General features: G+C 40.8%; 2 protein-coding genes across 6 annotated transcripts; one reads left to right on the top strand and one right to left on the bottom strand.

The window, feature by feature from the left end:
• Nucleotides 1-3,328: 3,328 nt before the first annotated feature.
• LOC101854835 (putative hydrolase RBBP9) lies at nt 3,329-11,895 on the bottom strand. 5 transcript variants are annotated; one of them, XM_005111021.2, is made up of 4 exons: nt 11,764-11,895; nt 8,375-8,570; nt 6,085-6,167; nt 3,329-3,771 (listed from the first exon to the last, which is right to left on the bottom strand). In XM_005111021.2, the coding sequence occupies exons 1-4, from the start codon at nt 11,878-11,880 to the stop codon at nt 3,472-3,474; spliced, it is 696 nt and encodes a 231-aa protein (XP_005111078.1). In that variant the 5' UTR covers nt 11,881-11,895; the 3' UTR covers nt 3,329-3,471. The 5 variants fall into 5 exon arrangements, with proteins under 5 accessions (XP_005111078.1, XP_005111080.1, XP_005111079.1 ...); XM_005111023.3 differs by having other exon boundaries at nt 11,735-11,810; XM_005111022.3 differs by lacking the exon at nt 11,764-11,895 and adding an exon at nt 10,953-11,180.
• A 97-nt stretch (nt 11,896-11,992) lies between these two features.
• On the top strand, nt 11,993-25,494 carry LOC101855534 (enhancer of polycomb homolog 1; the record flags this gene model as incomplete). Its single annotated transcript, XM_005111025.3, is given in 14 exon segments — nt 11,993-12,244; nt 14,315-14,471; nt 16,066-16,211; nt 16,926-17,021; nt 17,661-17,768; nt 18,064-18,131; nt 18,566-18,646; nt 20,238-20,364; nt 21,043-21,219; nt 21,783-21,869; nt 22,484-22,626; nt 23,217-23,339; nt 23,714-24,561; nt 25,209-25,494. Coding segments are annotated over 14 exon segments (2,600 nt in total), but the record flags the coding sequence as incomplete, so codon positions are not given.
• Between the last annotated feature and the right edge of the window lie 913 nt (nt 25,495-26,407).

Raw genomic sequence — 26,407 nt, 5'->3', positions numbered from 1 at the left:
TCACCCAGGTGGGAATGGGTACTCGGAGTGTTTGAGCGCTTAATCAGCTGCTTGCACTGTATGCTTCCCGGGAAGCTGAGAATGTTTCGGAGTGTTCTATGGTCTGCTGGGGTAATAATATAGTGTAAAGCGCATAGAGCCTGCTGTTGAGCGGGGATGTGCGCTATACAAATGCTTTTTATTATTATTATCATTATTATTATTATGGTTTGTTTTGTTTTGATTTGGAAAGTGATTTAGTTTTACGTCGCTTGTAACAGCCTAAGGTCATATGTGAGCAAGCAGGACACATTAAACATTTTCAGTTTGGTAGGATATTTGGAACTTTGTCCGGGTGGCGGCCGAAGCGTACTCTTATCGATTTTTGGACCACAAAGGTGATCTTTAACGTGCGCAACTTGCACGTGGGGCCTCCGAGATTTTTCACCCCTATCCTAGAAAACCAGGGGATAGATCCTACTTACCCTAAGATCAAGGGAGTGTCTGAGAGATAGCGGTATAAGATATTAAGAAAGAGCCAAGGAGTAGCAGTAAAAAGGCTGCAGAAAGAGCCAGGGGCCTAGAGGAGGGGGCAAAACGAAAGAGGGGGGGGGGGGAGTAGAGACGAAAGCGGGGCTGACGGTATAACAGGGGGAGGGGGGACAGACTGACAGACAGGATAAGAGAATGGTAACAACAGTCTAAATAGCAGCGTCCTCTTATGGTCAGTCAACATGATAATGAATGATAATGACTGCACTTTTAGTTTAGTTTAGTAAAGAGTTTTTCGGCACTTGCAACACAATAAGGTCATAAAAGTGCCGAAGATTAGAGGTGTTACAAGAGAGTAACAACAAATGTAAAAAAGAAGGAGGAGAGATAAGGACGATAGATGTTTAAGAGGAAAGAAGGAGCAAACCACACCAGAGTACCCGCCAACCACCCACGACTACACTTTGCCATGAACATATTAACTGAACAGCATATTTTTGTGAGAATAGAGAAGCAGACTTTGTGCTGTTGAAGCTAGAGAGGTGAGCAGAGTAAGTCTGATTCCCTGTAAGGACTTCTCTGTAGACATTCACCCCTTGGTGATCATATGACCTTATGCAGTTGCGAGCGCTGTAAAACCTCTACTAATACTAAAAACTAAAGAGAACCACATCGACACAATAAAAGTCATTTTGGGCTAGAAAAAAGTAAGACAGACAGACAGAAACAACAGAGGGAAAGAAAAGAAATAGGACCTGCCAGTGGTACCCTCCAACCACCCACACTGAACAGAAGTAGTCCAAGACTATACAAGAGTCACCATAACTATGTGAAGCTTGCTGACAAAACGAGTTACTTCTCAGATTTGAGCCCTAAGCAAATAGATAATGTCATGCTTACTACAGGTGAAGTTTTACAATGTATAAGTATTGAATAATAAAAGGCTTTTTATTCTTAAAGAATATGTGAAGTGTGCTGACAAAATGAGTTGCTTCTCGGATTTCAGCCCTGTGGAAATAGATAAGCCCGCTTATAGGTTAAGCTTTTACAATTAATAAGTATGAAATAATGCATGTTATAGTCTACTTAAAGAATATTATTGCATCAATAGAAAATCTATTAATCTGACCCTAGGGTTGATTTTTGGTCAATATCTCCATTTGTGGATTGCAAGAAGTAACTCATTTTGTCAGCAAGCCTCACATATATGGCATCAATAGAAAATCGACAAATTTGACCCTAGTGTCAAATTTTGGCCAATATCTGCATTGTAGATTGCGAGAAGAAACTCATTTTGTCCGTACACCTCACATAGAAACACAGTACTTGAACAATGGTGTTGAAATGACGAACAACATCAGAACGTATCAACCAATGACAATCAACTCACTTCAAACTGTCTCAAATATTTATTAGTGCATTTCATGTCATCATCATTTCAAAGGGTAGCCACCTCAGATTTGACAAATTAAATGAATGCACAGATTTGGCAGGGGCTCTCGTGGCCTAGAGGTTAAGGTGTTGGCCTCTCATTCAAAGGTCCCGGGTTTGAATCCGGGTAGCGACTGAAAAATTTTCTTCTCTAAAATTGTCTCCTTTCACCTCCTTTCCTGCTCTCTAGCAATGTTCTGTTGTCTGCTTTCGTCTCCTCTTTCTGCCCCCACGCCCTCACCTCCTTTGCCCCCTCCTCTGGGCTCCTGACTCTTTCTGCAGCCTTTCTACTGCTACTCCTTGGCTCCTCCTTACTGCTGTCTTTCAGCCACACCCCTGATCTTCTGGTAGGAAAGATCTACACCTAGCCTTCTCGGACAAGGGCGAAAAAATCTCGGAGGGCCCGTGTGCAAGTTGCGCACGTTAAAGATCCCTTGGTGGTCTAAAATCGATAAGAGTAGGCTTCGGCCGCCACCCGGGCAAAATTCAAAATTTCCTACCAACTGAAAATATTAGGTGTGTCCCGCGCGCTCATATGACCTTATGCAGTTGCGAGCGCCGTAAAACACTTTACAAAAAAAACAACACAAAACAGATTTGGCATTGGGCTGAAAGACAACAGCTCTGAGCTTGCTGGGTTAAAAACAATGAACACAGAACAGCAACACATGAGCAAACTGATTCATAACCTCAAGAAAGTACAACTTTTAACCCTATCTGTAGGCCGTGTTTTACTATCGTATCCATACGACGTGGGGAACCCTGTGCCACCACTTTCCAAAAAGGAAATTTACTCGTTAATCTGATCCATACACTTTGCATAGCAGTCTGTCAAAATAATTTTTTGAGAGATACTGAAAGTTTCAAAGAGATCTTCGTATCAGAAGTATTCTAAAATGTGAAGAATACACAACCCGGGGATACAAAATGACCCCAGGGCATACAGATAGGGTTTAATCACCACACATGGACAGTGTTAGACTATTTGAGTTTGTATTCCTTTTTCCTCACTCTTTTATGAGGGGTAAAAAACAACACAATATTACAAGGCCCAAATATTGGGAGACATCTAACTGATAACTCTTTGTCTCTTCGTTAGTTTACTTTTAGTAAGAGTTTTAAGGCACTCGCAACTGCATAAGGTCATATGAGCGCCAGAAGATTAGAGGTGTTACAAGAGAGTAACAAACACAAAAAAGAAGGAGGGGAGATAAGGATGATAGATGTTTGATAGAAAAGAAGGAGCAAACCAAACCAGTGTACCCGCCAACCACCCACTTTGTCTCTTCAACATGTGTGTGTTAAAACAATGAAGCAGCAGTAGAAGGAGAACTTCCACCCTTCTCATGCAGATCAGAGAGTTTGGAAAGAAAAATGTTTAAAAATAATTCCTCGAAGGAAATCAACTTGAGGAAAAAATATCATATAGATCTATCACAAGGATTTAATTCACTTTCAGTATCCAAAAAATTGATATTGAGAGGACCCATAAAATTTTCACTGATATAAATATTTTGAAAAAAAAAAAAAAAAGAATTCTTAAACTTAAACATCAAATTTTCTACAAGGTCAGCTGTCGGATTTTTTCTCCGCAAGGCTTAACAGATACTTTAGCAACTGAGGAAACTGTGAGTTCATGAAATGTCCCTTGTCACTGAACTCAAAGAGCTTCGAACTCAGGCCCTCCACAACTTGCTGCTGCTCAGACCATGGGATGAATGAATCGTCCGTGGATCCAAACTGCGCAATGACCTTGACATTGCCCTTGATGCTCTCCCAGTCCCAGGGTCGGTTGTAGTACCCGCTGGCGGCCTCGTTGGGGTCGCCGAGATCTGTCACACATGCAGAGACGAGGACGATACTGTAGACCTGGGGGCAGAAAAAGAGAAAGAGATGGGTGTGTGAGTGTGTTTATGTGTGTGTGTGTGTGTGTGTGTGTGTGTGTGTGTGTGTGTGTGTGAGTGAGGACGATACCGTAGACCTATGGAGCCACATGGCACAAAGAGAGAGTGATGGGGGTGTGAGTGTGTGTGTGTGTGTGTGTTTGTGAGCGTATGAGTGTGTGTGTGTGTGTGTGTGTGTGTGTGTGTGTGAGTATTTTTTAGAGGGGGGGGGGGGGGGGGGATTGCTATATTACTCATTACTTCAGTTTTTTTTTCAAGACTACTATTCTTAATCTGAAGAGCACTCAGGGTATTCCCTGGTTAGCTCGGATGAAGACATTCCCTCTTACTAACGTAATTTATCTAATTTTAACCCTTCCAGCCACAGCCCTTTTTGTGCACTCCCTAACCCCAGTCCCAGCCAATACAGCAGTATTTCAGAAAAAGAGGCAAGTATTCTAAAAAGTGATGTAGTATCTTTGTAATGAGGTATATTATAACAATGTTAAAAGGAAAATGAATAAATCTGAAAAATAAAGTTTAATTAGGTTCGCTAATTTTGAAAAAAGGGCAAATTCTGTACCCCTCGAAACTGAGAATATACGCTCTTGGGAAAGTGGGAGGTACAAGCGCTGTGGAAAATATACGCGCATGGGGCTGGAAGGGTTAATTAAGCTAGAGTTTCATTTTCTTCCCACTTTAATAGCTCACTTGGTAATCTACTGCTTCGAATGCTGAGTGCATTCCAAGGATAAGTTCAGTGAAAAAAATCTCTCTCATTCGAGTAATTCATCTCATTTTTGGTTTATGCCGAATAACAAACTATAGTCCGTTAAAAAATGTCCGGAGACCTCATAAAAATATCCTACACTCAAATCTTGTTCAACAGATGAAGCTTAAGCAGCTCACTCCAATCTTTTGTTCACTAAAAAGGAGAAAAGGTTAACGTTATCCGTATGTCATGTTTTACTATCGTATCCATACAACTTGGGAAACTCTGTGCACCAATTTACTCGTTAATCGGATCCGTACGCTTTGCATAGCGTTCTTTCAAAATTATTTTTTGAGAAATACTGAAAGTTTCAAAGAGATCTTCGTTCTAGAAGTATTCTTAAATGAGAAGAATACAACCCCGGGGGTACAAAATGACCCCAGGGAATACGGATAGTGTTAAAACGAGCCATGTCAAACATCCAACAATGTATCTATGTCCTTTTTTTTGTGAGTGTATGTGAGAGACCAAATGACCTTTGTAACACAACTGCCAACGTAAATGACTAAGACAAAAATCTCCCTGCCAGAAGAATAATAAAGACAGTAACCAGTGCTTGTGGTATACATTGATACAATGCATAGATCTACACAAAATAATTCATAGCTTACAACAACTTCACTGTTATACTTAAATACAATAATCAAACCAAAATAGACAATAAAATATTAGGGAGGTTCTCGTGTGTTCGCCTCCCATTCAATAGGCCCAGGGTTGAAATCCGCACAACGATGGAAAATATTCTTCTCTAAAATATTTTCTCCTTTCACCTCCTTTCCTGTTCTCTAACATGGCAATGTTCTGTCGTCTGTTTTCATCTCCACTTTCTGCACCCACCCCCTCACCTCCTTTGCCCCCTCCTCCAGGCTCCTGACTCTTTCTCCAGCCTTTCTACTGCTACTCCCTGGCTCCTTTTTACTGCTGTCTTTCAGCCACACCCCTGATCTTCTGGTAGAAAAGATCTACACCTAGCCGACACTAACCCTCTTGGATGAGGCAGAAAAATCTCGAAAGTCCCATGAGCAAGTTGCACACGTAAAAGATCCTTTGGTGGTCCACAATCGATAAGAGTACGCTTCGGCTGCCACCCGAGCAAAATTCAAAATTAATTCTCAAGTTGCACACGTAAAAGATCCTCTGGTGGTCCACAATCGATAAGAATACGCTTCGGCTGCCGCCCGAGCAAAATTCTAAATTAATTCTCGCCACAGGGGTGCAAAACGATTTTTGAAAAAAACCCTGAAAATGAGTGGAGCATCACATCTCACCTAAAACGAACCTTGTAGAGTTTTTAAATGAGCAAACAAAAACATATACAATAATATATCTCTTACCTCTCCTTTGCAAGTGTATGAACCCCCCCCCCCCGAAAATCCTGAAAAAACAAAGATTTGGCATCTCTGCCACCAAATAAAAAATCTAATATGTCCTGCGTGCTCATATGACTGTATGCAGTGGCGATCGCTGAAAGAACTTACCAAGAAAAAAAAAAGACAATATAATATAACAAAAAAGTGTGCGAGTTACCTTATGAGACTCAGCGTACCGCATGGCCGCCTCTGCTCCGGAGCTGTGACCTACTATGACCGTGTTCTCATCGCAGCGCAACTCTGGGAGGAATAGAAAAGTTCACTTGTTCTTTCAAAGCCACACATATATAGCTGCAAAACACTTTGATGAAAGCAAGAATTTTTAAGTTAAAACTAGGGCAAGAAATTATTAGAGGGGTATTTGGTAAAAGCGTCTCCCACTTCTATGATTTATAGTACAATATGAACTTATCTTCTATTGTTTATTCATGATAATGAAATCGTCACTTTCATTCACTAAGTCTTTCAAAGCCACATAGCTGCAAAATACTTTGATTAAAAGCTTTAATTATAAGTTACAACTAGGGTAACAAATTATTTGAGGGGAACTTGGTAAAATCATCTCCCACTTCTATGATTGATAGTACTTGATAAACGTATCTTCTACTGTTTCTTCATGACAATAAAATTGTCACTTCCATTCACTACTTCTTTCAAAGCCACATAGCTGCAAAATACTTTGATGTAAGCTAGGACTATGATTTATTAGTTAAAACTAGAGCGTCTTAAAAAATTTGGGGGGCAACTTAATGCTAAATATGATATATCCTCAACTATAGAACATAAACTCTCCAATTTTTGCACAGTGGCTTGTATCAATTTGTCTTAACAAGATTAATATTTTTGTAAAGACCTGTTAGCTCTATTCTCGAAAATTCTTCAATAAATACTAATAAAAAATCCTAGTGGGTGGTTTCAACTGATTTTAAAAGGTTTACAGCCGGTACGATATCCCTTTTAAAAGCAAGTCCGTCACTGTTTTTCTAATTGCAAGATTATCTTTATTGAACGCATGTTTTTAGAACTTTTAGCGCGAAAAAGTGTTCACTATAAAATCAATTTCTTGTAACTAGTTTTGCAACTAAAAAGTGTCATTGGAGAGCTGTGACGTCCGTAACCCAATATGCGTATACAAAATATGTGCGAGGAGCGGGAAGGGCTGTGAACAGCTCTATTTTAATCTAGTCTCAATTGTAGAGGAAAAATATGATTAATTTAAAACAAAATGAGACAAACTGCTGGGCCAAGCATGGGCGACATTGATTCACCTATATGCAAAGATATTTGAGGATAAGTTACGTCACAAATTTTTGACCTCGCTATAGGGCAAGAAATTATATAGAGGGGTATTTGGGAAAAGCGTCCCCCACTTCTATGAATGACATAACATTCCCAAACTGTTCATGACAAAACAATAAAGTATAAAATTTGGGGAAAGAAATGTTAATTTTTTCCTTCTGTAGCAGACTGCTCACTAAACAATTAGGAAGTGACAAATGCAGTTTCTAGGATTGGACACTTGAAGCAACATAAAAAGGCTTTGAACGTCTTGCTCAACATAAAAAGGCTTTGAACGTCTTGCTCTAACTGGAAAAAAATAGAAGACAAACCAGGCAGGGGTAGACCCACAGAAATTTAAGCAGAAAATCTGAACAGATGGGTGATGGAGAAGCACCAGGATAATAATATAGGGTTTTTTCAGAGCACCTGAGCGGAGAAATGAATGAAGAACAAAGACTGCTGATGTCTGTCTCAGGTCTAGCACTTTATGGAGACAATTGAGTATAATTTTAAAAACTGCATATTTTAGCTCTATTGATTTGAGCACATCCTGGTAGTACACTAGTGTACCGACGTGCACACCACATACACAGGCCTCAGCGTGCATTTAATTAATTGGCAAAGAATCTTGCAGTTGACCAGAGGGAATTTAGTTGCACTGGTCCACTAGACTCGGGGAATGAAGGCTAAAAAAAGTTGACCAAAGAGAGTCAGGGAGAGTAGACCATGTAAATCTGCAGGCAAATACATAACTTACGAAACTTTACTTTTCCGATCCAGCGGCCATATGGGTTCTAGCCCTTCGGCCTGTCGATATGGCAAAGAAATTACAGGTTTTAATCAGCTGTGTCTTGTCGTTGCATAAAGTATTTCTGATATCTTGGAAGGCAGATAGGTAGGTGCTACTCAGGTCGTTAAGTGCACACCGGGAATAGAGGTGATGTGATACTGTTTCATCCTGGCAGTCACACAGCGGACAGTCAGGTGGGGTATCCTTGCCGATCCTATTTAGGTGGGAATTCCATGGGATGTGTTGTGTTCGTAGGCGAAAGATAGTGACTTGTTCTCTGCTACTCAGGGAATTTAGTGCATCTTTTGAGTTGGGAGTAGTCACGTGTGACAAATACATGGCACAGAAACAAACAAAATCGTTTTGACAAACAAACCTTTTTCCATAAAAGGCAGCCAAACTGATTCTCGAGCGGTGATGGGATCAGGCATATTCTCCAAGCAACATTCCATGCCGGCATCACAAAGTTTACGGAACAACCATCCATACCAGTTGGCTCTGTGGACGTCCCCAGCACCGTTACCGGGCACGATTACAAACCTGACCTTATTACAGGACGCCATCGGAACAACCTGAAGGTGTAATATCAAGCATGTGGTTGGTCATGATTAGGTCCATTTGAATGTTATCAGAGAAATTCTTGATTTCATGCAGGCCAGTTGTCTTTACTCACAAGTGTAAACTGTGTAAAAAAAAAAAGAAGTAAATTGCTGCTTTGAAACCTGAATTTTTATGATGTATTTTTAGATACTTCAACCACTTTGACTTGCAACGTAAAACCAAGCCAGGCTATGAACAAAACTTGAAGACAACCAACTTGTGTCCCATGCGTTTATATGACCTTAGGCAGTTGCGAGTGCCATTAAGCTATAAAAAGCTTCAATCAAACTGAAACTGAAAGTGAAAGACAAAAGGTGTAGGATCTTATCCCTCTGAAGTCCAGAATTCATGCAAATATCGGGTTGGCCCTAATATGAATTTATGATCGCATAACTTATTTCAAAAAAAGGGTGAAAACATTTGTTTCAAATTACAGTAAAGCAAATATTACAGTGGAGTTTGTTTACTTTAAACTGAAATCCGCAGGACCATCAGATTTTCTTTGGTCTAGCTTTGTTTTCCTGTTTAGAGAGGTGGCTCAAATGGAAAAAAAAAAATTGGGGGATTTTATCTTCTCTCAGTTCACCGCTGTTTTTGGATTAAAAGTGTTTCGTTTAAATGGGCTACTGTTTAATATCAACATTACTTTAAAGTCACATCTTCAGCCTATTTTAAAAAATGAAAGACAATCTGCTTTGTCAAAACCGATAATACCAATAATTAAATAACAATTTTCTAGTTCAAGTCATAATAGAGGTTATCAAAACCAAATATTTCCATTTAATTGATTTTAATATCTTCAGACAAACTGATGTCTGGTGTAAAATAATCCCCCACAATGTTGGTTAATTAAAATTACCTTTCCACGTTTTAACATTACGAATGACATTATGATGTCGAAGTAGACAAAAACAATTTAACTTGGTGCCAGTGCACTTGACAGTCTATCATGATAAAACATCTGTCGTAAGTCCAGTCCAACTGATCATGGTTTACCACAGCCTAGGCAGGCTACCTTAAGTCCCATCTTTAGTTTTAGTGAGAGTTTTATGGCACTTGCAACACAATATGGTCATATAAATGTTGAAGATTAGAGCTGTTACAAGAGAGTAACAAACACAAAAAATGGGAGGAGAGATCAGGACGACAGATGCTCGATAGAAAAGAAGGAGTAAACCACACCAGAGCACCCGCCAACCACCCATCTGAAAGGCCACAGTCTTCTTAATGTACTTGTAGTAAGGACAGCAAGTGACAAGGTTCTGGGTGTATTTAGATCAAAAGCAGTGGCATTTACAAATACTATCTCTGTGTGAGTGTGTGGATTGCTTCATTTTGTGGAGGCACCACTTGTCAATAATCAGACAAGTGTAAGTCGCAACAGCAAGTGACTTAAAGGGACAATGTCGACGGCTAAACGCTGGATATATGTAGATTGAAGAATTGAACAGTGGTAAAGATTATGATTGACACATGAGTTGTGATAGCAAGTTAAGTAACCAGATGGGGGGACGTCCATGGCCAAATGCTGAATACATATTTAGATCCCAGACGGCTTGGGACGATAGATAAAAGGTGGAGGTGGTTAGGAAATAGAGAAGTGCTCCAAATGACAGGATGTGAAAGATCCATAATCAGACCATCAGAAAAACACAATTGAGATTTTTTGGGTTTGGCCACGTACATGTAGGCTATAATAGACTATAGTCAGAGGAAGGCAAAGAACTACAGACACAGACGTCCTGATCAACTCGCCGGTAAGGAATTTTTGTTTTAGTAGAGGTTTTACGGCACTTGCAACTGCATAAGGTCATAAGAGCGCCAGAAGATTAGAGGTGTTACAAGAGAGTAACAAACATAAAAAAGTGGGAGGGGAGATAAGGACGATAAACGTTTGATTGGAAAGAAGAAGCAAACCACAACAGAGCACCTGCCAACCACCCATGTTTGTAAGGAATGCAACAAAGAGAAAAACCAAACTGATCAAGAAGACAGACAAACAACAGGAAGGAATCGGAGCACCATGAGCGTCAATGTCTACTCCAGACATGACATGACACACCTGAAGAAGAAGATGGGAGATCTGCAGCCAAAAATACATCCGTTTGACCCGCCAAACGCCCTGCGTGCATTCGCAGGTGCAAAGCAGTACATCTGTGACTGTGTGAATTTGACAGTGTGTGGTGAGAGTGTGTAGTGTGGAAGTGAAAGAAGAAAATTTACCAACAAAATCAAAAACAAGTAGAATCTAGATCTAGATCTAGAGTCTAGATTCTAGTTCTAGACTAGTCTCGATCTAGCTAGATTATTCTAAGTTAAGATTTAGAGTTTAGTTAGTAAGCTTACTCACTTACTGTCAGTACTAGATCTAGATCTAGTCTAGTGAGTGTGAGGACTTCAGTACCAAAGGCTCAGTGCTTAACTGTTAACCTTGTTTTACTGGTGTGTCAAAACGGTAGTTTAAAACAAATGAATTCTCGCATGTGGTTATTTGACAATTACATGTTTAGGAGACAGCAAAACTGCCAGGAGCCACGATATTTACTTCCACTTTCGAAATCGATGATAATCGGAAATGGAAACTATTGGAAACGAAAAGGAAAGTAAAACTAGAACTAAAAAGCGGAACCGGAAAATGTAAAATTACGAATATTGACCTTGACATCTGACAAAAACGGACCATTTCAGTACAGGAAAAAGCATAGGGAAAAAGACATAATTCATTATAAAAACAAAAATCATGAAGCCACAACCTCCTGGTCACACTTGGTGTTAAGACACCTTGAAAATGCAGTGCAAACTTTTGATGAAAAAGTTTGAATTATTAAAAGAATACCAAATAAACAAAGATTAATTCGCAAAAAACATGCCGTAAGCTTATTTTTAACTCACCACGCGAGAGAGAGAGAGGGGGCGAGTGTTGTTTCTACTTCCGGACAAACCATCGCGATTCGCGAAACGGTCTGTTGGGTGGCGTAGCGACGAGTTCTGACACAAATACAACTTTGCTTGACTCCCTCATGACTCTTTTGAATAAAATTGTGATTGGTACCCACACAGAACAGCACCCACTGAAAACGTTAACCACAATTAGAAAGTAAAAACCCCATATCCCCAGAAAAACAAGAAATCTTACCTTCCCCAGAACGACCAGGGATTACGTACCCTTGTTATTGTGTTCGCAGCAAGCCTAGGCCTACGGGCACTGAGCAAGGCTAATGCGCGCGCAGAACGCCCGCGCTGCATCGTGGGATAGTCTTGATGGGTTGGCGAAGCCGCCATGATGGATCAGAAAAATTCTCGAGAGTGTGATACTTTTGAAGATGTAGGATAGCTTTAAATGGTTTGTTGATGATTCAGTTTGGTTACCAACATGCAAAGCTGATGTGTTATTAATTTGTCTTCTACTTGAAGTCCCCATTAGGGGCCCAGTGACTTGCGTTTGCGAGATATTGGAGTAACAGTCTCATTAGCATATTTGAAACAGAAAACGATGAGTAAGGTTTCGTTCAGGGCTCGGGCGCTGGACGCCACGAAGCCCATGCCGATCTACAAGGCTTGTGAGATTCCAGACATGAAGGACTTTGCACAAATAAATCGTTCTGTGCCGCAAATGCCGACTGGAATGGAGAAGGAGGAAGAAACGGTAAGCTATCGTGGTCTCTCTCTTCGCTCCCGAAAATGGCCGCCATGTTGGATTTTCTAATTCTTCTATCATTGTTGACTTATTCTACTGATATTTGCTATAATTTGCACAGTGTTTACAGCAATATCCCTTAGTGATGTATAAATGAACAATGTAAAATACTTGTAAGTTATGCAAAAGCACTATGTGTTAACATTGTATTGTCCCTTTGTTCAACGTGAAGGGGAATCCCCTTGATGACGTCACGCCATTGTTGTAGTAAGTAGTAATGTTGACCTAATTTGAATAATTTGTTTACTTTTAGAAGGAGCGCGTGTTTCATGAACCGACTTTGCTGCACTTGGGTTTCAATAAATATTTTGTGTGTCCGTACTTTGTTTGTATGCTGTGTTGTGCAACTTCACCAAGTTTTGATCATTTTGTGTCATTTTTTGTCTGGTTTTGATGTTGATGAATGGAGAATGAAATTGAAATGATGTCATTGTCATGCCAGAGCCAGAATAAATACAGGGCCTAATTAGTTAAGTAATAATAATATTGATGTCAATTGTTTTTATTTTATGTTTATTTTTAGATCTCACGTTAGATTTAGATAGCCTAGTGAACTTTAAATTTTAAAATAAAAAAGGAAACCAACTAGATCTAGATTAGATCTATGTGACTTGCTCTTATCATACTTTAATTAGGCCTACTTAGGCTTAGGAATTAAAACAATTTAATATTTATTTTTTATTATAATAATAAAGTTAAGGCCTTTGTAAAGTTAAAGTAGGCACACCTGATTCCAGTCCACTTGTCATGTATATATGACCTTACAATACAAAATACATAGAAGGATCTAACCTATTATTATTATATATATCGCTGTGGCTGTACGTGATGACTATTAAATTGTAAGGAATGCAAACACTCGCACACACTACACACACAAACACACACACTCGTGCACATGCGCCCTGGATTTTGAATTTAAAAATGGAGGAAAAAAACTCTTTCCATTCCATCATAAGTCATTTGGGTAGTTCTGAAACATTTAAGCTGAATGACTGGTGAATTTAAAAAGCTTTGACTTGGAGCCCTGGCATGGACAAGAAGACATTGAGATTTGAGAAAGAGGAGATTACAGTCTAAGAAGAAGTGCCTAAGGGCAAGACAGGAATGAACAGGTGAAGACTTCCCAGCAGTGTTGTACTCACTGGAAAATATTTTGGTAAATTTTTACTTTCACTCCCGCACACAGATGCACTGTTTCAGGGGTCAAACTGCTGTACTGTTTGCTGCAGATCACACATAAAGCCACTAAAACTGTCGCAAATCATTTATTTTCAAGACAATTTCAAATCTAACTGTAAAATATCAAATTATGGGTGTAAAACCCCCAGATTTTCTTTTACCCCAGTGGGGCAGGCCCCCCTGGAACCCCCCCGATTGGTCCAAACAAAGCATGTCTATCTCGGTTAAAAACAATCAAATATTTCAAAACTATTAATTTGCGACGGAAATGAAGTTGATATTCGTGTTCAGCGCATTAATATTTAGTAGACAATAGACAAGTGGTAGCTGAGTGTGAGACAGGAGGGAAAGTAAAAAAATACCAATATTTTTTTGGTAGTCAGGCGATCTTTAGTCTTTACTGCCACAGAGACAGAATATTCTTGGAATAGCTGTGAAATGTATTTTAATGAACTTCTGACTATTCCTTACTGTATTTAATGATCAGAAGCTGCATATGATTCTACATATATATCTCAAGCACGGGTCACATTGAAAATGTTAACTGTAGTCTTTACTTTGAATACTGACTCGCCCATTACATTCTTTAGATTTTTTGTAATGGATTTCATAATAGAAGTGTTGCCAATTCGTGTTTCTCCTTTTGTCTTTCTTGTAGTCCCTTTCCATTTGAAGTGAGATAATGCTGTGAAATAAGAATGTGAGAAAAAAAAGATTACACATTGTATAAGTTAAAGGCCACTGGCTGAGAGGAGACTGGGTTGAATTTAGAGAAAGTTGTCTATTTGGTTATAATATACAGATGCATTAAATTCTTGTGTATGATCTGTGGCTCAGGAGCACCATCTTCAGCGGGCTTTGTCGGCACAGCAAGTGTATGGCTCTTCAGAGGCTCTGGTCATTCCCATTCCAGAGGTGCAAGACATCTCTGACAGATATGACTGTCTCTATCCGGAGACGTTCAAGCCTACAAAACAGTACATTCACATACAAGGTAATCCCTTATGGCTGTCTTGGTTTTTTTGTCCTTGGAACTAATTATGGTGGTAGTAACTGTGCAGGAAGAGCCTTGTTATACTGTTCGTTGTACTTTTTGCATTATATTTTCTATGGTTTCGTAGCTGTTTGTTTCTTTTTGCGTCATGCTATGATGATATGTGTCCTCACACTTGCGTCTTTATAAACCATGTTAATTAAAACAGGAGGGTAAAAATAGTACTGTTACGTGACTAAACAGGTAAAGCAAGTTTGGCTGAGACCATGGTCCGTCATCCTGTCTTAGTGTTGATTTTGTTATGTGATTGTAAGCTGTTACGGGCATGGGTGATTGATAATTAATATACGGGCCACCTCTATTCTCACCCGGAGTGAGAATAGTGCAGGCGAGTCTTGTGGCTATTCTCACCCGGTGCGCGTTCACCAAATTTTGCATCAACCCTAAACCACAGAATTCTACACTGTGATAACAGAAAAATTGTAGAATTCTGTGCCGTGAACAAACGTTCCATTACAACTGTAGCCTACTAAAAGCGTACAATTTTGTCTGTGGGCAGTGGAGAGAGAGAGAGAAAGAGAGAGAGGAGTAGCGCGAGAATTTCCGGGCAAAACAAAATGACGACCCGCGTAGTTCGGCTCGATTCGAAAAGTTAAATAGCCGTAGCATCTTTGTAGACAACCAAATTAATTTACTTTTGTGTTTTAACATCATTTTTTAACTTTGTTTTGGTCAATTTGATCGTCCACACCGATAGACAGTATTCAGAAAGAGAGAGAGAGAAGAGGGGAGGAGTTGATCTAGCGAGAACTTCCAGGCGGGTGAGAATAGCCACTCTCTAATATAAGTGCTGTTTTGTGTCCTTTGCTGATGTTACATGTGACTTCTCTGCTGATGTTACATGTGACTTCTCTGCTGATGTTACATGTGACTTCTCTGCTGATGTTACATATCAGCATTCTTTTGTACCATCAAAGTGAGGTGGTGCTGTTATCATGATTCGTTGCCATTGTTGTTGTTAGTTGCAATATTTATTTGTAAAAATTTAACATGGGGTACTGTCGGCAGGTATTATTATGGTATTGTTTATGTTTCTGTATTTGTGTTCTGTGAACAATTACCTTTGTATAGGTATTGATGTTCCGTGTTGAATTGTCAATCAGGTCGTTTTACTGGTTGTCAAGAGGATCATTGTCAGCTGTTTCCTGTTCCTGTAAGACAAATCTGCAACCCTGATTGTAACCCTGAATGTCGCGAACTGGGTCAAGCAGTTTAAAAGTGGAGGGCTATCTGTTCCTTACAAAAGTACATTAATCATTGTTAGCAAGTCAAGTCTTGTTTGCAAAAAGAAGTGTGTTGTTTCTGGATATTTTGAAATGGTTTACTCCTTTCTCTTTTTCAACGCTACGACTGTCTTTGGTTCCAGATGCTGTGTGACCGTTTCTGGTGACCTGCCTTAAGTTTCAGGGAGTCTCTCTGAACCTTACTGAAATTTCATTTAATGAGAATCTGACAATGATATTTGAGTTTGATAATTTATGTTATTAGTTCGTAATTGGCTTATGAAAATGACATTGGGTTTTCATTTGTTTAGCATTCAGTATGGACCAAGAGATCCCGGATTATGACATGGACAGTGATGACGACTCCTGGCTGAACGAGCAGAGCAAGAAGATGGAAATCACACCCATCAAATTTGAGGAAATGATGGACCGACTGGAAAAAGGCAGTGGTCAGCAGGTGAGGTTCAGTTCATTTGTTTAAGTTGTTTTTGGTTGGAGAATACAGCAGTAAATGACTGACTTTGCTGTCATTTTTTATTCTCCCCGGTATGTTGTTAATTTGAGAGAATGAGTGCTGCTTCTGTCTGTTGAGACTGACAAGATAAAGTCTTGACCATGCTGCTTTTCTGGCCTTGTCACATTTTATTTTTTAAATTGATTTATTAAGTTTTAAAATATGTGAATTAGTTGCGCACTTCTCTTGCTGGATTTGTGGATGTTGACACTGACTTGTTTAAGTCTGTTGCACTCTTGACTCTGGTGGCTACCAGTGTTTGATGGGGAATGCTTTATGACCCCTGACCTCTTTGCTGTCCCTGTGGCTATTTCGCTTCTTCCCTCTATGCTTTATGTTGTCTAACATGCTGTAATGAAAATGTAATGAATGTCAGTATGTGATTTGAGTGACACATTTCTTCTTGTGAGAGTTAATTTCATGGTTTCGTTGAAGGTGGCTTTTTACAATATTTCATTAATATGGGAGTTGGTTTTTCATTCATGTATGAGAACTTGGTTGTAATCTTCTGCCTTTTCCTTCTGAAACAGGGTAGATTTTTAAAGTTGTGAATGTTCAGCTTCAGCTTTTCCTTTATTTGTTCTTTTTTGGGGGGTTAAATGTATTATTTAAAAAAATGTCTAATTTGTAATTGGTTTTCCTGTAAATTTTTGTCAGGTCGTAACTCTTCAGGAAGCAAAACTGCTTTTGAAAGAGGATGATGATCTGATCATAGCCGTGTATGACTACTGGCTCAACAAGAGGTTGAAAATGGTGAGTGACTCGAGTTGTCTGTATGCTCTACTACATGTAGTCTAATTACAGTTACTTTCTGGAAAGAGAACGGTGTATGTTGAAGGTCAGAGAGATTGAAATGATTCTCTCTGTCCTATCAGGGATAGAAGTTTATTTCGAAAGCCTCACCTCATAAATAACCTTACATTGTTGAAACGTGTATTACACCAGTGCAGTTTTTGCAATATTTTTGTACTTTAAATTAGATAAATAAAGTGTGTCCATGTATCTGTGGGATGTATGTCTGCTTTGGTTTTGGCATGGTCAATTTATTGTGTATCATCTGTGGATGATACCAGTAGCATCGTTTTCTTCATATTATGACTATGTTGTCACATACATGTTACCCCAGAGCACTTTTTAAAGTGATGACATGGCAGCATCAGCAGCCTGGGTCAAATGTAAAGAATAGAGCTTCATAAGCTTTAAGGGTATAGGCCAAATTCATCTCATGTGAGAACACATGTTTTTTGTTTTGTGCTAAAACACATTTGGTCATCTTGTCTGGCGACTTATTGAAACAATTTTTTTGTTTTGATTGTTTTAGTTTACCTTTAGTTTGGTATCCTATTGAATTTGCAGTCACTTTCATTATGTTTCTCTCTTCTACCTTCTCAGCAACGGCCGTTGATAGCCACTGTGAAATCAGAGAAGCGAGATGGAACAACCACAAACAACCCTTATGTTGCATTTCGCAGAAGGACTGAGAAGATGCAGACTCGAAAGGTAAAAACCTTTTTTTAAGCTTTAAGAGTTCACATTTAATGTGTATTATCGCAAAAGGACGTATGCCCATGTTTTATAGACAGGTTCACCCTTGATTATTGGAGGGGGGGGGGGGGGGATTGAATTTATCGCCGTGTGACATCCACTGTAGAAAGCAGACTGGAATAATTTAAATTTTAAGTACATAATTATTACAAATTCGACAAATAGTGTACCTTTGGTGCGGACATTTAGGCTTTCAAGTAGCACAGAACCTCCATTCATGTCTTGAATCTGAAACCGTTCTCCCTTTCAGAATCGCAAAAACGACGAGGTGTCCTATGAGAAGATGCTGAAGCTTCGCAGGGATTTACAGAAAACTCTGTAAGTATTGGTGTTATGTTACTTGGGAGGAGGCTTGTGTTGATTTTTGGTTTGTTTGTTGGTTGGGTTTTTTTTTTTGCAGAGTAATTTCGATCCAGGCACTTGCGTTTACTTGAAGCGATGAGCCTGGTTTGACAAAGTTGGTTGCTTATTGTAATGTGGGTGCTGCGAACCTGCAGTTTGGGGGTGCTGCTTGTTGTGTGTATGTCTCCCCCCAAGCTCCAGACAAGTTTCCCGGCACTGTACATATGTCGTGTTGATGTACCCATATTCAGTCCAGGGATTGGGTATCTGCATGCTATTTTAAAGGATTGAAGTTGCAGTGGAATTAAATTGTTCTAAAATCATTTGATAAAGTGACAATAGGTCTTTATACTTGTCAAGTGTAAAGCTTCCATGCATTGACTGAAATTGTCATGATTCTTTTTTGACAGGACACTGCTGGAATTATTGAAACGCAGAGAGAAGAGTAAGAAAGAATTGCTGCAGCTCACCATTGAGGTTTTGGAGAAGAGGTAAGTGGGTTTGTATATCTGCAGGCACTTGGATCATTACTTCAGCCAATCTAGTTATGAAAAGGTGGTTTGAATTTGTTAAAAATGGACATTAGTGACGATTGATGTCTCATTTCACTTTTTACCATTAATGTAATGACTCGGTAGAATAAGGCTCTTGTCAATTGTTGGGCACAAGGCATTATTGGTGTCGTCTTAAAGCTTTTTCACATGTCTTGCTGTTGATGAAAAAAAAAAAAGTACCCCTTGAATAGAAGTCGATATTTGCGATTAAAGGAGGTAGGGGTGGCCTAGTGTCAGAGGGAAATTTAGCACAGAAAGGAAAGGGCTGCCCACCACTTCAAAATTTGCTGAATCTTTATGACTTCTTTTTCTTTTTAAAAAAAAACAAATATATGGTCATAACACCCCTGATTTCGATTTATAGTCTTTTTTTTTTTTTTTTTTTTTTGGTCATTCATCTACTCATCCCACCCTTGTTGTGTACAAGGAACCATCAGGCCCTGATAGTCAAGGTCGCTGCCTCATGTGCCGCTAACTTTCAACACCCTCTGCGCACAGAGCCCTTGTGGTTGCTCAGTGCCGTGTTGTCCTTACAAGAACACTGGTTGCACCAAAGCCTTTAGTCGGGCAAACTTTAGTTTGACAAGGTGTTAAAAAATGCCTGCATTTTGCCTTATGGATGAGCGCCTAGGCCATTGGGTCATTGTTGGAAACAGTCAGTTGAGATGTGTGGCATGTGATTGTGATGCACCATCAGGATCAAAAGCTTGTGACAGGTCCTGGGGTCATGTCGGGATTGAAAAATTTTTTTCAAGAGCCAAACTGACATCCAGATTAAGAATTTTTACTCTGATGAGTACTGACGCATGCTGGTGGGTGGGCAGCCCTGAATTGATTGCTGACTTTTGAAGCTTGATTTAAGTAAACTTCACATAGAAATGTTTTTAAATGGACACAACAGATGTTGAACCCGCAAAAGAATATTCTATGAAAAATTTCTCAGTGGGCAGAAAAACGTTGGGTTTCTTTAGTTTCCTCATTTTGACATGGGTTTGATTTCACCACAGTGCCACCCGTTAAGATCTTGCCTGTTACAGATAATGCTACTTTAAGCCTTACAGTAAATTGTCTTGCTGTTTATATTTTCTCATGACTTGGTCACTTGTTTATCGTTTAAGTTTTACAAGTAACTGCTGTTTGTCAGTATTACTTAAATTTGTAAAACATTTTCATATTCTTTGTCCTTTGGTGAGAAGGGTTTCTAAAAAAAGAGAGATTAAGTTATGGTTAGGTTTCATGATGCTCCAGTGGGAGGGGGCTAGGGGGGTGTAAGATTCACTGGTGTGTGTTGTAAGGAACTTCAGGCTGCTTGGCTGTGAATAATCAGGATGTTACCTGATGACAGTTTCATGGATGATGCCTATGCGCTTGAAAGGTTCCGTTGGTTTTTCAAGTTTGTAACGTGAGAGTTGAACGTTTCTCCATTTCTCTTGTACACTTTGATGCCTGCATTGTTGATGTGGTAGAATGGATATGAAGCATGTCTTGTGCCCACGGATTATGCCATATCTACTCACTGCCCTCCCAGAAATGAAATGGAAGATTACTCGGGCGGTGCCTTGGCTGAGGCGGAGGAGGAGAGAGACAAGCATCCGACGTTTGTCGCTCCTTTTGCCCTGAACAGTCGCGGGGAGTGGGTGCAGACTTTCAAAGGGGTAAGTGGAAGGCTGCAGTGGTTATGATCATTGTAGCTTCCGGAAATGAAACTTCCCTAAATGACATTTTTCTCTCTCTCAGTTTTGGCCAGTAATATTGCAAAGATCTGGTACTCTCATTTAAGTTTTCAGCTTCCACAATGGGCAAAACCAAAGTCTGAAATTTCTTCTTAAATTAAAAAAAAAAAACAAAAACCAAAAAACATACCCTGTCTTCAATTTGTCAGGTAAGAATTTCTTCGTGGTGACCTCTTTAAGTAAACTTGCACAGATAATAATCGGTTTCAAAAGCTTTTTTTTTCACTTTTCTTAGCTAACTAACTGGGTAGTTCTACTCTACTTTGTCTGGAGAGATTTGTTATTGTGGCATAACTATTGCAGCAACTTGCTTTTGATAGCATCTAAAACTTTCTGGAAACGTTCCTGTAGCTTGAATGTCTTCATTTTTGTTCTGCTGAATCTATAATTGCTGTATTCAGTATTTCCCAGCAAGTCTTCTTAGATCCCTGTGCTTGTCTTTGTCTAAGGCTTTGCAGTATTTTGGTGGCTGAAACAAAAGTGGTGAAGTATGAATGATGGGACATGTTAAGGAATGTCGTTCAGCAAGTAATGGTTTACTACACTCCTGCATTGCCGTTTTGTTTCATTCTATTGAAACTTATCTTTTCTTTCATAAAGGAGGAAGTGGCTCCAGTCCGCAAGAAGCGCCAGTACCGCAAGAGAAAACAGTCGCAGCAACAGCAGCAGTCCAATCAACTCATACCTCACGCCGCCTCCCACCACTTCCAGCAGCAACAACATTCCAGTGGAGAAGTGGATGTCATGGATAGCTCGGATGATGACATGCTCTCGCCTGTAAGATTGTGTTCACTTTTCATTACTCGCTTTGAATGGATATGTTTGTGTTACGGAAAGGCTTGATTCCAACTAGTTTGCTTCTGATCAGTTTTACTTACTGACCTGCTAAATACTCCAATAAAATTGGAGTCTTCAGGGGTTTTTTTTGGGGGGGGGGGTGGTTTGCTTGTTGGAAAATTCCAGTCAGATTTACACAAAGTCCAATTTTTTTCTTGAATTGCGTTTCCATTAGTTGTTAATGGCTCATCGTGATGTGAAAATAAGCACGTTTGTTTGCAATATTTGCAGGACATCCCAAATTACGTGAAAATGCATATTTTTATTTGTGTATTTGTGATACCCGCGTTTATTTGCTGCGATTGGTTTGTAATGTAATCTGAATCTACTGGGGTTCTGGGGCCCTTCCTGGGGAAACAACAAAAATTTCAGCTTGATGTACCTGGAGCCATTTGGTGGATGCCGACCGCATTTAAGTAAGAGCGAATTGGTTTTTTTGTTGTTGTTTTTAAAAATTTCAAACGCCCATTGTTGTTTCTAATGAGGAATGTTTTGTGTTTCAGGCTATGTCGCAGTCAGACCATGAGGACGAGAACGACCCAGACGGCATGTTTGCCTTCAAGAGGAGGAAAAATTGTCACTACCACCAGGTATTTGCTCATGTGATTATATTGCCCAAGCCCAAATCTATTTCTGGGTGTGTCACAATACGGATAAGGATTTGGACAATAAAGATGTATCTTATCTTGTCTTATGAAGCTGTCATTTGAATTGAGACACCAAGGGCCGTCTTACCAAGTAGTCTCTTTCGGTTTTGTTATAATTTCTTTCTCAGCTTTTAGTTGAAAAAGAATGAGTGCTCGAGTCATGGTATTGATTCTTTCTTTGATTTCTAACTTAATAAATGACGTACACGCTTGTGGAATGACACCGACACTTTCTCGCTTGATGTTGGGGGCTTGATGTTGTTGATTTGTTGTTATGCGGGCTGGGGGGGGGGGCTCCGTTTTAAGAAAGAATGTTATTTTTTTGTGATCATCATGAGCTCTCTCGTAATTCTGCTTGATATTTTTTATCTTTCTTACCAATGAAAAAAAAGTTTCTAAACGTGCTATTTCATCCCATGTTTAAAACATTTCCCCACCCCCACCCCACCCCCCTTACAAACCAATTTTTTTCGCATATTGTCTGTTCCCTTTTGAATTGGATAACGATAATTTATCATGAAGTTTCTGATAGTAATTTTATCTCCTTCTTTCTTCAGGCTCTTCACTCTGGGCAGGGCAACTGGCCGTGGTGTGGTCCCGAGGAAGGGGGCCGGGGGGACAAGCGGTTCCGGTTTTCACTTACCTCATTACCCTCGGGCTGTGTGGGCTATGCGCGCCGGAGAGTAGGAAGGGGTGGACGGTAAGTGTCCCTTGTGGAATCTGGGCTTGACTTTATTGTGCTTATGTTGGGAGTTTTTTTTGGGTCTCTTTAGGGTCTTTTGATATTGTTTGGGGGCTCTCGTGGTCTGGAGGTTGCAGTGGTAGCCTCTCATTCAATGGGTCCTGTGTTCGAAGCCTGACAAGTAAGGGAAAATTTTCTTTTCATGTTCTCTTTTGTCGTCTCCTTTCCTGCTCTCTAACCATGTTCTGTCTGCTTTTGTCTCCACTTTGTGCCCCTCCTCTGGGCTCCTGACTCTCTCTGCAGCCTTTCTACTGCTACTCCTTGGCTTCTCTTTACATGCTGTAAGATTCCTGCAAACAGCAAGCTCTATGCTCCTTGCAATCTATATTATCATCCTCAGAAGAGGATACATCGGTCTTTTCAGGACAGGTATTAACCATATCAAGCTGTGTGCAAAATTGTCATTCATGTTGTTTTTTTCTGGACCCGTTTTTGGGGCTGAAAAATGTTGTTGGTGATATAGAACAGGGAGTCTCCTGTGTTCCAAGTACTGAAATGTTTTATTGGTGTAGGTTTCCACTTTTTCACGTTTATGGTCTTTTCCCCAGGATTATATTTGACAGAACAAGCACTCCTTGGGACGACACGTTGGAACGGCTTGACTTTGGTTCCTCTTACCACCACTCAAGTATTTATTCTGACTACGTCACTTACGTCCGAGAAAACAAAATGTGAGTGATGCTTGTCGTGTTTGTCTGTCTGCTGTTTACTTTGTTAGCGTACAGTGCAAGTTTTATTATCAACTTGGGGCTGCTCTTGAAAATTGTACGGTGTACACTTATTGTATCTTTTTACTTACCTCTCAGCATTTTTTATTTTAAATTGTAGTTGGAAGGCTGGGTTTTTTTTGTGTGTTTTTTTCCATTCAGGAGATATTAAATGTTTCTCTTTGTTTCATTATTTGTATTTTTGTTGTTTCAACTGAAACCTTTGCCATGTTTCAATTTCTTCCCTTTTGTAACTGCAAAGGAACAGTTGTATAGAATGGTTGTTGTGTGAAGTCTGGACAGATCTTTGACAATGCTCTATTTTGTTGCTTCCACAGTCCTCATTATAGACCCAAAACCCCTCCCCCAGAAGATGACCGCCTCTCTCCCTCTGCGGGCTCTGGAAATTTTGGCGTGGGGGGTAGCTCGGGCTTTGGCGGTGGCTCCAACTACTTTGGCCACGGCATGCCCACGGAGTTTGACGTGGAGAGCTTCCAGTGCCACCAGGAGGAGCTGCTGGAGCAGCAGCGGGAACAGCAACAGCGCCTCCTCACGGAGGACGGCCACGCAACGACACAGCAGCAACGCGGCAGCAGCACGGTCACCCTCGACCTGGATCCCGGCCACACGCCCGGACAGCTGGGCAGCCCGCTGACCTTGGACTCTGCCAGCGCGGAGTTTGCCGTCCGGGCCCTGGTGGACTCGCCTAGCAGCCTCGGCAGCTTGCCCGTCCTGGAGGGCGCCACGCCTGGCAGTCTACACACCACCACCCCCACCGCCTCCTCCCCCGTGGGCAGCAGGACCAGCCTTCAGCAGCTCGGCTTCTCGTTGGTCGGCAAAGCGGGGGACATTGGCGGTGGCGGAGGGGCTCCGGTGAGCGGCAGCAACGGAAAGACTATCTCAAACTCATCGATATCGTCAGCGTCATCCTCATCCTCATCCCGGCTGGCCCCGCCGCCAGACAGCAATGCCAAACTGCCCACCATCTCCAGCGGCACGTTAGCGGCAGCGTCGTCCGTTCCGTCGATCTCACTGCTGCATAAATCCCCCTCGGCCCCCATCCTGCCACAGTTGAATGTCTCCTCCTCCGCGTCCGTTCTCTCCTCCATGCCGTTGTCCTCCACTGCCACCATCTTGCTTTCTCACCCCGTCAAAAGCAATGGGCCTCTCTCCTCATCGACTCACGGTAAGTTGATATTGGACCTTGAACTTTTATCAAAGCTCAAATTATTTTTCTTGATGTGTTTGTGTGTGTGTTACCATTTTAATTCTGGTATTCAATCTTGGTACAGGATTGTTAGATGTATTTGTTTGTTTTTTTAACTCTTGTATAATTTGGTTCTTACCCAAATAGAATGCATAGAAATGGCATTTACCTAGTATTTTGTTACTGCATGTGGAGTTTTTGTGGATTTCAAGACGAGATTTCGAGCACTCTCTGAACGTGGTTGGTTGGCGGGTGCTCTGGTGTGGTTTGCTTCTTCTTTCCTATCAAACATCTATCGTCCTTATCTCCCCTCTCCCCTTCTTCTTTTTTATGTTTGTTACTCTCTTGTAACACCCCTAATCTTTTGGTGCTCATATGACCTTATGCAGTTGCGAGCGCCGTAAAACCTCTACTAAAACTAAACATAACTCTCTGAACTTTTGAAACGCTTTGTACTGTTGATGAAGTATTGAAATATTGTGTGTTTCCTAGTACAGACTTTCTGTGAATGTAGTCCACCCATTTCTTGTCTGTGCCGTGACTTTTTTTTTTTTGGTTTTTGTTTTGTTTGTTTCTTCTCACCTGCAACTTTTTGATGAGGATTTTGTCATTTGTGTCTTCCTCAGTCAAATCATCCAGCGGGCTTTCAACCTCACCAGCAGCCAACGTGCTCCAGCTCAACTTCCCGGCGACGTCGGCCACGTTGCTCCCCTCTCTGTCTTCGCAGTCGTCCTCGTCCTCCTCGTCTAGTCCGGCGGTGGTGGCCGTGGCCCCGCCCTCTGCCACGCCCACCACCACGCTGCAGCTACAGAGGTCCCTCAACAACAAGCTGGCGGTCAGCCCCGGGGCGGCCAACGCCCTCTACAAGATGCCCGTCACGGCCGCCTCCACCACCAACTTTGAAATGCTCAGGTAAAATTGCTGGAATTTGTGTCTTTATACCGCTTTGCTTGAGGGTACGGTGACAGGGCGGTTACTGCGCTCGTCTCCGAAGTAGAAAGTCCGGGTTTGTGCCTCTGTTCGGGGACATATTTTTTTCGCCCCGTCCTTCCCACCCAGCAGTAATGGGTACCTGACTTCGAGTTGGGGAAGTAAAGGCGGCGTGGAAAGGAACCGGCCACCCTACCACAATATGCCGAAGGCCCAGGAAGTTGTCTCACTAACAAGGCAATCCCCAATGTCCGGATTGGATGCGGGAACAACTTTGCTTTATCACTGTGCCTGAAAGCAGTGGCTTTGATGCTTCTCTTTAGTAGGAAAAGGGCAGTGCTGCTAATTTTTACCGATTTGGACCCGTCCCATTGTCACTGTCATACTGATTAAGGCAGCTAAACTTACAAAATTTATGATAGGTGCAGAGATTTTTTTTTTTTACCACATTACACCCTAAGGGTCTGGACGGGAAGTCCATTGGTAGATCCTAAGCAAGGGGAAAGAATCCACCTCCCGTGAATACAAGCATTTAAAAAACACATTTAAAAAATACTAAACAAATTCCAAAAATCCTGAAAAAATAAAAGTTAAAAAGAAAACTGAATGTAGTTTCATAAAAATATAACTTTATGTATGCGCAAACTGTTAGAAATGTTCTCACTTTAGTTCAATCGGGGTGTCCGACTCATCACTCTCACTCTCAGCCTCGTGGTCGGGCCCTAGATCTAAATTCTATAATTTCTCCGTCTGATCAATCGGAATCGCCCCAAACTCTTCCTACAACGTTTTCATCAAAATCTGAGCCATCTGATTTGTCACATGCTTGTTTTTGCTCAAATCCATCGTTATTTCCGTTTTCGAACTCAATTGTGTCGCTTTTCAACAAGTCGAG

The sequence above is a fragment of the Aplysia californica genome, unplaced genomic scaffold (genome assembly GCF_000002075.1).
Source record: "Aplysia californica isolate F4 #8 unplaced genomic scaffold, AplCal3.0 scaffold00987, whole genome shotgun sequence".
NCBI lineage: Eukaryota > Metazoa > Mollusca > Gastropoda > Aplysiida > Aplysiidae > Aplysia > Aplysia californica.
Note: the sequence above shows the minus strand (reverse complement) of the source record. Positions and strands in the feature narration are given on the sequence as shown.

Bases quoted from the DNA above. Each gene is read 5' to 3' on its own strand.
- LOC101854835 (XM_005111021.2), bottom strand. From the start codon at position 11,880: ATGGCGGCTTCGCCAACCCATCAAGACTATCCCACGATGCAGCGCGGG. The intron at 6,168-8,374 runs GTTTGTTTGTCA...TATTCCTCCCAG, and splicing joins GCTGCCTTTTATGGAAAAAG to AGTTGCGCTGCGATGAGAAC. The intron at 3,772-6,084 runs GTAACTCGCACA...TTCTGCCCCCAG, and splicing joins GGTACGCTGAGTCTCATAAG to GTCTACAGTATCGTCCTCGT.